General features: G+C 42.1%; 1 protein-coding gene across 3 annotated transcripts in view; it reads left to right on the plus strand.

Moving 5' to 3' along the window:
- The window catches only part of Pank1 (pantothenate kinase 1), a 71,523-nt gene that overhangs the window by 30,326 nt on the left and 29,157 nt on the right, over positions 1-12,040 (plus strand). For all 3 annotated transcript variants that reach the window (XM_045158912.1, XM_045158910.1, XM_045158902.1), the window contains one exon: positions 4,413-4,765. In XM_045158912.1, the coding sequence (XP_045014847.1) occupies positions 4,413-4,765 (353 nt within the window). The remainder of the gene's footprint in view (positions 1-4,412; positions 4,766-12,040) is intronic.

Below are 12,040 nucleotides of genomic sequence, written 5' to 3' on the forward strand. Positions count from 1 at the left end.
AGAATTGGTACACCAGGACTTCCAGCCACTGCACTTGAACTCCAGATGTGTGTGCCACCTTGTGTGCATATATGATCATGTGTGCTTCTGTCACTGTGTCTGGCTTACATGGGACCTGAAAGTCAAATTTGAGACCTTAGGCTTCACAGGCAAGTGCCTTAACCGCTAAACCATCTCTGCAGCCATGGTTTTTTGATTGTTTGGGTTGTTGTTAGTTTTTGTTTTTGAGTCAGGTCTTACTCTAGTCCACCTTGACCTGGAATTCACTCTAGATCCCAGGCTGGCCTTTAACTCACAGTAATCCTGCTATCTCAGCCCCCCAAGTCCTGGTCCCTGCTTTATGCAGAAGTAGTTTTGAAATGACCAGCCTACTCATTGTTCTTTTGTTTCTTCACAAATCTAAATTCCTGTGCTCTGACTATTGGAACACTTTAATCCTAGAACTGAAAAATAAAGTTGTGGTGGGCATAGAGTACTTGCTTAGTATGCCCAAGGTCCTGGGTGTGAACCCTAGAACTTTCTCCCTCATTGTAAAAAAAAAATGGTAGAGTTAAAATAAAAGTAATTTTGCCCTCCCCGAGACAGCACCTTTTTCCATGGCTTCTCACTCAGAGATTTGGTGGTGGGGTGGGGGTGACTGCAGAAGTTTTCCCAGGCTCGTTTTGTCAGCCGTACAACTCTTTTCACCAGGAAGTAGGTTTCTTATCGGTTTGATTCTGGTTTATTTCCATATGCCTGCTGCATACTCCTTGTGTTTGCTGTGTGACTTAGTGTGTTTGCTTCCAGACCTTGTCATTGACTTAGTGGGTCCCATTTTGAAAGAGTCTGACTATGGGTAGATGAGGCTGTTAGTTTCTTTTCCCCTGAGGTATTCTAATCAAAAGACTAAAATGATGGCCTTAGCCTTATAGTATCTTGCTTTGAGATGTCCTAGCCTTTCCAGAGTGTTAACAGAGGACGGGATAGCACTCTCTTTCCTCTGAAGAATTAAAGTGTACAAGCTAAGTTTATTTGCGTGTGTGTGCACATCCTGTCACTACAGACAAATGGCAGGTGCTTGTGCCACTTGTCTTGCGTCTGACCTTATGTGGATGCTAGGGAACTGAGCCTGGGTCAGTAGGCTTTACAAGCAAACACCTTTAACTGCTGCACCCAGTCTTCCAGGGTTTTTTGGAGTGAAGCCCCTTCGTTTGCCTACACTTAGCAAGATGTCATCAGTGGAAGGTCATGTGGGGGCTCTTGCTCAGGAAGGCCTGGTTAAGCACTGTGGGCTGGGCCAGTTCTGAGGGTCTGGTGTAGGTCTGGATTATTCCCTGTGTTTTAACAGCTTGTTCTGCCCATTCGTTGCTGAGATAGCTTCTATTTCCCATCATTACCCTGTCTCAAAATGCAAGGCAATAAACAAGACAAATTGAGGCAAAGATTTGCATCTATACTGCTTTGGATCTTGATTTTCTTGTTAACAGAAATATGGAAAATATCTTTCCAGTCATCTGAATAGATCTCATTCATTTAAATACCTGCCTAAGAGCCTGCGGTTTAAAAGGTGTATACTTCAATGAACAGTCTTTGGTAAGGGCATGAACTTTGTTTCTAGTTGTTTGCTTGTTTTTGAGAGAGAGCAAGCAAGCACGGGAGCGCCAGGGCCTCTGACCATTGCAAATGAACTCCAGATACATGTGCCCACCACTTCGTGGGTCCTGCTCTACATGGGTACTGGGGAATCAACCTCAGGCCAGAAGGCTTTGGCAAGCAGGCATCCTCAACCACTGAGTCATCTGTGTCTCCAGCTCCCCTAGTTTGTTTTTGTTGATTTGACCATTCTTTTTTTTTTTAATTATTTATTTATTTATTTGAGAGCGACAGACACAGAGAGAAAGACAGATGGAGGGAGAGAGAGAGAGAATGGGCACGCCAGGGCTTCCAGCCTCTGCAAACGAACTCCAGACGCGTGTGCCCCCTTGTGCTTCTGGCTAACGTGGGACCTGGGGAACCGAGCCTCGAACCGGGGTCCTTAGGACTCACAAGCAAGCACTTAACCACTAAGCCATCTCTCCAGCCCTGATTTGACCATTCTTAAGGAGGCTGCAATGAACATTCTTGCACCCGAATCCTTGAACACTTGAGTTTTTGTTGATGTCTCAGTCGGCAGCACAGGTTGCCTCGGAACTTATGATGATCCTCCGCCTTAGCCTTCCAAGTGCTGGGATTACAAGTGTGAGCTTCTGTGCTGAGTTTTGGACTTGTTTTTCTTTTAAAATTTAAATATGATTCAGAAGAGGGGTTACCTTTGTTTCAAGTATATATGTACTTTTAGTTTTAACAAATGTTGCCAGAGCTTTCCAAAATGATTATCCTAGAAGTACTGCAGAAGACTTCTTTCCCACCATGCCTACTGGCAGGTGCCATCTCTACTCTGCTAAGAAAGGTCACAGCTGCAATACTGCTGGCATGACCCAGGCAGCTGGTGACATACCAGACCGCATCTGAGTTGACTCCATGCAGAAAGACACCTGTTGGAATTTATGGCTGGGGTGATTCTGATTTTTCTTTCATACTTAAAAATAATCCGTGAGAAGTACAAGGCCAAGAGGGAACAGGAGGCTATTCTCCTGCAGCTTGTTCCCTTCAGACATGAGGAAAGTGAGACCCAGAGAGTGGAAGGAGTTAAAAGTACAGTGTCCCTCTCGGGAAGCAGCCACCTGCTGTGAACTCTAATGTGGGCTATACCTGTGACTTTGAGGCTCATATTTTGTGTGCCAAGCCATATGACTTAGACAACAGACCAACAAGTTTCATCTCTGAGCAACATTGACTAATAAGGACAGAGCTGTTTCCAGTTTCCTCTTATCTCCTACTGAGACAAGCAAGCTTCGCCTCCTACACTGAGCTGTGTGGGGTTTGCTTCTTAAGCTCTAGTACTGATAACAGCATCTTTGTTAACTTAGTCTTAGCAGTGGGTTTTTTTTTTTTTTTAATTTTTAGCCTTTCAAGGTAGGGTCTCACTCTAACCCAGCTTGACCTGGAACTCACTCTGGTAGTTCTAGGCTGTCCTCGAACTCACAACGATTCTCTCCTACCCATGATTTCTGAGGGCTGAGATTAAAAGCATGCACCCTCATGCCCAGCTAAGGGCTTGGAATTTTAATTTCCTATAGTATCAGAAAAATGACTGCTTACCAAACACTTTGAATCATACAATAACAACAGTGAGGCTGAGGAAAGATTCTGTTTATAGAAATGTTTTCCTTCTACATTCTTTCTCCCTTGGCCCTCCTGAGTAGAACAATAGGAGAGAAGCAAACAAAAACCAGCCCTTCTGCAGGCCCTGCTGTGTTTCTGGCCTCGTACTGTGCACAGTTTGACAAAGGTTTGTTTACAAGAATATTACAAGGACTGCGAGAAAAGGAACTTTTAAAAAATATTTTTGTTCATTTATTTGCGAGAGAGGGAGAGAGATAGAGAGAGAGAAAAAAAATGTTGCACCAGGGCTTCTTAGCAATGCAAATGAACTCCAGATGTGTTTGTCACTTTGTGCATCTGGCTTTGCAAGCAAGCTGGAGCCCTCAACCACTGAGCTATCTCCCCAGCACAAAAGAAAACTTTGGAAAGAAGTCATTTTTATCCAACTTCCTCACCACTTTGTTTGTTTGTTGAGACAGGCTTTCTGTCTGTAGCCCAGTCTGGCCTTCAGAGCTTGCAATCCTCCCACCTCAGCTCCCACAGGGCTGCTCTTACAGGTGTGTGATACGTGCCTGCCTCGGGAACACATACATTTCTTTGACTAAGATTCTGGAAAAGGGGCTGGGGAGGTGGCTCAGCGATTGAAGGCACTTGCTTACAAAGCCTGCCAGTCAGGGTTCAATTCCCCAGTCACCAACTTAAAGCCAGACGCCAAGAAGTAGTTTCTGGTATTCCTTTAGAGGGGCGGGAGGCACATGCAAATAAATAAATAAATAAGTGAACAAATAAAGTTTTTAGAAAATAATTTAAAAAGATTTTGGTAAACCAACATTTTAAAGCCCTGATACATGCAAAAAAAAAATGTATATCTTTGAGTACTGGAACAGCCTTTAGCATGGTGAGATAGTCAAGTCTCAAAAACACACTTGAGACTTCCTAAGGGTTCTGCAATGTCCTATTTCTACGTCACTTAGTTCTGAGGCTGCTGCATTGAATGGAGTATATGGACAGAGTCATGGGTAACAGCAGAATTGGGAATGTCTCCCTGTACCTTACTTTAGACACTTACAGTTGACTTTAAGGAAGTTGATATTAAATGCATGTCCCTATGTCCCTGTTGAGTACTCAAGACTTGAAGTGTCGTGTCCCCCCCACCCCCCCACCCCCCCCAACCCCCACCCCCGCCACGCGTGTAAAATGCAGCAGCGCTCATTCTTTCTGCCCTGCAGCGTTCCCGTGGTTCGGCATGGATATCGGTGGGACCCTGGTCAAGCTGGTTTACTTCGAACCGAAGGATATTACAGCCGAAGAGGAGCAAGAGGAAGTGGAGAACCTGAAGAGCATCCGGAAGTATCTGACTTCCCACACGGCCTACGGGAAAACGGGGATCCGGGACGTGCACCTGGAACTGAAAGACCTGACGGTGTGCGGGCGCAAGGGGAACCTGCACTTCATCCGCTTCCCCACCAGCGCCATGCACATGTTCATCCAGATGGGCAGCGACAAGAACTTCTCCAGCCTCCACACCACCCTCTGTGCCACAGGAGGGGGCGCTTTCAAGTTTGAGGAGGACTTCAGAATGGTAGGTCAGCCTAGTCCTGGCATAAACAACCCAGGCTCTCACATGCCCACAGTCAGGGCTTCCTTTGCTGATAACCAGGCCACTAAACCTGGGCAAGTTCACTTCATCTCTGTGCCTCAGTTTCTACACCTGCCTGAGAATAAAAGTATCTCTTACCTCATAGGATTGTTCTGTGAGAGATGAAGTAAGATCATAGGCACCTGGCTCTTGGGATGAGATGTATATATAGATTAGTTCCCATGTTTACAGTTACTGCTGGGTAATCTACTAAAGGCAAGATGCTCTAAAATCCCCTTCTAAAGCACATATTTTATTTATTTTTGCTTGTTTTGTGTTTTGATCAGTTAGGGTCTCCCTCAAGCCCTGGCTGGAATTTACTCTGTAGTCTCCAGAACTCATGACAATCCTCCTACCTCTGCCTCCCAAGTGCTGGCATTGAAGGCGTGCACCACCACAACTGGCTCAGTTAGTATTTTATAGGCACTTATTATATCATCCTGATGCCAGTTTCCTCGGTACAGACTGAACCCATAGGAAGATTTTCTATAAACCCAGTAAGAATTAATCCTTTCTAAGCAAGTATCTTACTGTTGAGCCATCATCTCCTCAGCCCCAAGAATTTTTCCTCTCGACACATTTGCTCTTGGAAGTGTCTCAGTGACTGCATTTAGAAGTTTCACAATGAAATCTTTTGCCAGAGATAGTGGCTCATGTCTATCATCCTAGCAATTGGGAGGTAGAGGCAGGAAATTCAGGAGTTCAAGGCTAGCTAGAGCTACATGAGACTGTCTCAACAAAACAAAATTTTAATATTAATTTACAGGTGGATTCCTTCACTAACGAATACCACTTTGGGAATATGGGTCTACATATTTGGAATAGTGCTGTGTCCTAATGGGCAGTGCATACTGACTCTGTGTTTCTAGTTTAATTTTGACAAATGTTGCTTAATGAAAGTTATGGAGAATGTATTGAGTCCAGAGTCTGTATTTAGCAAACCCTCCACATCTGTGTGTTCCCCTTTCCCCATATTCTATAGTCAAGATAGAAATCTCTGCTGCCTAGCTATATCTCACAGAGTAAAGTTAGGATAAAATTAAGTAATAGCTGTTGATTTATCTTAGAAAATAAAGACAGCTAAATAGAAGTGATTGGACATAGGAGAAGGAAGGGTTGGAAGATTTCCAGATCTATTTTCATGAAGTTGAAAATATCATGAGGTAATTAAGGATGTTTTAGAGTACTTTTCTCAAAGCTTATAGTGCAGATTATTGCATTTTGTCATGGAACCAACATAAACAAGTCTTGATATAAAGTCTGCCATCATTGAATAATGAGTGAACATATTTTTGTGGTACTTAATAAGGCTATAAATGGCAAGTTTTATTTTATTTGTATCATCAAAAGGAGTACCATTGATTTCAGTGAGTAATTTCTTATTTGGCAGTGCTGAGAGTCAAACCCAGGTCTTATGTTTGGAAGGTAAGCCCTCCACCAACTGAGTTAAATCTCCAGCCTTCAGTGAGTAATCTATAAGAGTAGGCAATACAGTTGTGTAGCATTATCCTAAAGTCAGACAGATTAGCTGCAGATTTGGGCCTTTTTCTTCTGTATCACCTTTCCCTCCACAGCAGTCAAATTTGATACTGCCACTGACTTCAGTGACCCATGAGATCTTTTCCCACGGAGTCACCCAAGTTTTGAAACCAAAACAATTAAGGAGATGAGGACTAAATCTGAGTCCATAATGGAACCTAAATTCTAGTTCTCTTTCTGCATTTAACAGCTAATGACTTTGGGGCAAAAATATCTCTCCCCTGTGGGCCTCAGTTTTATCATTTGCACAAAGGAGGCAGTAAGGTCAAGAGAGAAGGAAGTGATCTTTGGAGATGAGGAAGCACAGAATTTTTGCACTACATGGATGAAGACACTAAAGTGTAAAGATGATGAAGAGGCCTTTGTATAGAGATGCTCTGTGTGTAAGAGCTGAGTCTTGCGCTACATTTTTGATTTAGAAGAAATGCTGTGCCATCCTGGCTAAGAATACTGTGGTTCCTTGGCCTCAAAGACACACATTCTGTCCACCAGAGAGCCTGAAGTGAACCAAGGTGACCCAGTGGGTTTATACAACCTCTGTCAATGCCTCCATTCTTCCTCAGAATTAACTTATATCCCTGGAGAAAGTTACTCAATCTGTGTTGGCCATTGAGTAAGTGTTTCTTAAGGTTCTGAACTGAGACAGGTTACATCTTCTTTCACACAGGCTCTTGGAGCCTAATGAATAGACCTGAACTGGGAGTAAGGCTGGTGGATTTGCTAAGTAGCTTGGCCAAGCTCTGTCCATCAGTATTAGTCTATAGGTTGCCTTTTGTTTCCATGATAAGTCTTGGCCAACATAGAGACAGAATTGAGAAAGACAGATTTCTTCCTGTGTCTTGCTTGACAAAGTAATGTGCTTATATCCAAAGTTGGCAAGAATTAGTAGACTTTACTATCTTCTTTCCTAAGCAGTCATTCACCTACGTAACACATAATTTACCTTACTCCTTCTATGGGCCAAATAATGTTACATATAAAACAGAGCTCCTGACCCTTGAGTTTACATCCTGTCCAAGGATATAGTCTGATCAATAAGTGAATATAGGATATCTCAGATGTAGTAAGTGTTATGAAAGTGGAAATAGGGGAAGTCAAGGAAGATAGAGAATGTTGGGAAAGTCTCTGTGGTGAGGTAACATTAAAGCAGAGAGAAAGAGAAGTAATAGAACAATGCAGGTATTTTAGGAAAATGGAACAGTGTGTTAAAGACTTCTGGGTGTCTAGAATCCAAGTCTTTGAATGTTGCAGATTGAGATGTTGAAGATTTATGAAGGTCAGTATATGTCATTTGATATAGCAAACCATTTGACAATAAAGCAGTGCATTTAATACACACACACACACACATACATACATATGCATACTTATATATATGTTATTGTATAAAATTACTACATTTGAGATAGTATAACTTTGCAGGTAGGAGTTTTAGTAAGCCACTTGAATTATTAGAAAGTCAAAGATGGTCAACAGTCTGAGTAGTTAGTGGTTGTTAGGAGTGAGGGCAATAACTTAGTTTCAAATTACTAAATAATGTTAACTATGTTCCATCAAATTTAGAATGTACCAAGGGGGGAACTATGATTAATGAGACAAGCATTAAATTATCCCCTTGTATAAAATATTCAGCAGAACAAATCTTCATTTTTGACTTAGTTTCTTTCCCTTCCTATTCTTTTTTTCTGTTAACATTTAAGCTCATTGTTCTAACCACACTTCTTTAAAAAAAAATATTTTATTTAGTTATTTGCAAGGAGGGAGGGAGAGAGAAAGAATGGGCATGCCAGGGCCTCTAGCTGCTGCAAACAAACTCCAGATGCATGCGCCACTTTGTACATCTGGCTTTACATGGGTACTAGAGAATTGAACTTAGGTTGTTAGGCTTTGTAGGCAAGCACCTTAACTGCTGAGCCATTTCTCCAGCCTCACATTTCTTTCTTTTTTTTTGTTTTTATTGGAGACAGGATCTCACAACATAGCATATAGGCTGTCCTCTATTTCCTGATCCTCCTGCCTCTGTTGCCTAAATATTAGGATTTACAAGCACATACCAGCACACCTGGCTTCAACCAGATTTATGACTGGTATCGATTAGTTTTCAAAATGAATGATTTACAAGATGGAACACTAGAGAAACTGAATCTGTTTGTAGATACTCTAAACACTAAGCCAGGGAGGAATCCTACTCAAAAAAATGGTCTTTTAGTGTGGAATCCTGGTTTCAAACAACCACATGGAACATTGTAGATGTCAGTTAATTTTGCAACAGAATATTTTATTTACCAACTTGTAAGATTCACTCTCTGCCATATTCATCCTTGACTTAACATCAACTAGCATTTATAAAAATAGAGTGTATTTGAGCCAGGTGTGGTGACACATGCCTTTAATCACAGCACTCAGGAGGTGGAGGTAGGAGGATCAATGTGAGTTTGAGGCCACCCTGAGACTACATAGTGAATTCCAGGTCAGCCTGGACTAGAGTGAAACCCTACCTCAGAAAAACAAAACAAAACAAAAAAATAATAATTATATATATATCACTGTGTGTGCATGCATATGTATATATAAAGTGTATTATAATAGAAAATATTTATTTGGGGCTGGAGAGATGGCTTAATGGTTAAGATCCTTGCATGTGAAGTCTTCAATTCCCCAGAACCCACATAAGCCAGATGCACAAGGTGATATTCATGTCTGGAGTTCGTTTGCAATGGCTAGAGGCCCTGGCGTGCCCATTCTCTATCTGCCTCTTTCATTTTTTTTTTTCTCTCAAATACATAAATAAAATATTTTTAAAAAGAAGATATTTATTTAAAAAATTCTAACTATGTTGCTCTTCATTATAGTGGATACTTGTGGGTTTTGTTCAGTCCAAGAATAGCATTGCTTAGAAGTTAGAAGAGATTCTTTTGTATGTGTGTATGGTGTATATGTATGGGCTTGTGCATGCCACAGTACTCATGTGGAGGTCAAAGGACAACTTTTCTTTTTTTAAAAATATTTAATTTAATTTAATTTTTTTCTCAATTTTTAAGAACATTTTCCATGATTATAAAAAATATCCCATGGTAATACCCTCCCATTCCCCGCTTTTCCCCTTTGAAATTCCATTCTCCATCATATCCCCTCCCCATCTCAATCAGTCTCTCTTTTATTTTGATGTCATGATCTTTTCCTCCTATTATGATGCTCTTGTGTAGGTAGTGTCAGGCACTGTGAGGTCATGGATATCCAGGCCATTTTATATCTGGAGGGAGCACCTTGTAAGGAGTCCTACCCTTCCTTTGGCTCTTACGTTCTTTCCACCACCTCTTCCACATCAGACCCTGAGCCTTGGAAGGTGTGATCGAGATGTTACTCGGTACTCTAGTCACTTTTTTTCAGCACCGTGATACCTTCTGAGTCATCCCAAGGTCACTGCCATCTGAAAAGAGAATCAAAGGACAACTTTTCATTTGCCTTTTTAAAAAAATTTTTTGTTTATTTTTATTTATTTGAGAGTGACAGAGAGAGAGAGAGAGAATGGGTGCGCCAGGGCCTCCAGCCACTGCAAACAAACTCCAGACGCATGCGCCCCCTTGTGCATCTGGCTAATGTGGGTCCTGGGGAATTGAGCCTTAAACTGGGGTTCTTAAGCTTCACAGGCAAGCGCTTAACCACTAAGCTATCTCTCTGGCCCAGAGAACAGCTTTTCAGTGTCAGTCCTTGTCTTTCACCTTTTTTGAGACAGAGTCTGCTTTTGCCATTACAAAGGCCAAACTAGCTATATCTGGCTTCATGATTCTCCTGACTCCACTCCCCACTGTCATAGGTGCACTGGGATTACCAATGTGCTATTTATCTCTGGCTTTTTATGGGCTCTGGGTATCTTAACTCTGGTCCTCAGGCTTTAGCAAGCACATTTAACTGCTGAACCAGCCCCCAACCCTTTTTTGAGGCAGGTTCTCCTATCTCCTGTAGTTCAGGCTGACTTTGGACCACTATGTAGTCAAGGCAGGTTTTGTCCTCCTGGTCTCCTGCCTCCACTACCCAAATGTAGAGAGTACAGGCTTGTACCACCACAGACGTTCTTTCAGTTACACACTTGAAGTAAGATCTGGCTAAATGTCATGGCTTATGCCTTAAATCATAGAATTCAGGAAACGGAGGTAGTAGTATTGCCATGATTTCAAGGCTAGCCTGGGCTTCAGAGTGAGTTTTTCAAATCAGTATGAGCTAGAGTGAGGCTCTGCCTCAAGAAAGGAAAAGAAAGGTGTGGTGGCACATACCTTTAATCTCAGCACTCAGGAGGCCGAGGTAGGAGAATCACCATGAGTTTGAGGCCAATCTGAGACAACATTGTGAATTCCAGGTCAGCCTGGGCTACAGTGAGACCTTACCTCAAAAAATGAAAAAACAAAAAACAAAAGGAAGGCTTTGAATACATAGGATAAGGACATGGTATCAACCTTGGTCAATGTGAGATTCAGAGAAAAGAAAACAATTTGTCTATTTTCTGGGTATTATTTTTTTTTCAGTTTCAAGAAGTTCCTCCTAGGAAGAAACTAACAAGTTAGTGACAGTGGAAAAACCATCAGAAGGGGGCAGAATGACTGTGAATGAGTAGAATCTCCAGTGGACCATCTAAGCACATTTATCGTCTTGGCTCCATTGAGCTCATGAACTGATTTGTGATTTCATAGTGCCAGCCTGGGTGGAGGTGTTTCGGGCAGCGTTCAGTGAGGTGTGGTATGATGGCATGCACAGTACAAAATGTGCATGTTGTGTGTTCTGAATCAAGATTGCGATTTAGTGTGCCAAGCGCTGCCAGAAATGCCTGAGGTTCATTATGCATTGGGTTGCACAGTAATTTTGCATTGGCTTTTGAAGTCACTTTTGATTGTGTTCAAAAACTTTTTTTTTTTTTTTTTGAGTTCAGGAGACAGACTTTAATTGAGAAGTAGTTCATATACTTGACAAGTAACTGGGGACATTTGTGAGAGCAGAGAATGTGGACTTGGCAGTGCACACACAGGTTCAAAGGTGTTCCGATAAGTCATGGCTAATGTGAAGAGTTCATCTTTGGAATAAGCTGTGAAGGGTGAATGGATATGGATTAAGGTAGCCAAGTGTAGCAGAAAGCTTCAGGTTCACTGAGATGAACTTCCATACCAGGCACAGTTATGGAGAAAGGGATATTTATTGAAGATTACAGATCTAGAGGAAGTACGATAATGGCAGAAGAAGCTGGCCTACCTTCACAGGTGCAGAGAGAGAGGAGCACAAGCCAAAATCCACAGAGCACAGCACACACTTCAGGAACTCCACTTTGCATATCTTTTTTTTTTTTTTTTTTTTTCAGTAGGATCTCACTCTAGCTCAGTCTGACCTGGAATTCACTTCATAGTCTCAGGGTGGTCTTGAACTCATGGCAATCCTCCTACCTCTGCCTCCTGAATGCTGGGATTAAAGGCTCTCTCTCTCTCTCTCTCTCTCTCTCTCTCTCTCTGTGTGTGTGTGTGTGTGTGTGTGTCCATGTCCAGCTCACTTTACATATCTTTAGATTGGAATCTCAAACCCACCACCACACCTTAGGGCTGGACCCTAAAATCTACCCAGTGATACTGCCTCCAGCCAGGTAGCTGTAGATCCAAACTGCAAGCTAATAAAACACTGAATGTATTGGAGGCCATC

The sequence above is a fragment of the Jaculus jaculus genome, chromosome 1 (assembly GCF_020740685.1).
Source record: "Jaculus jaculus isolate mJacJac1 chromosome 1, mJacJac1.mat.Y.cur, whole genome shotgun sequence".
Classification (NCBI taxonomy): Eukaryota; Metazoa; Chordata; class Mammalia; order Rodentia; family Dipodidae; genus Jaculus; species Jaculus jaculus.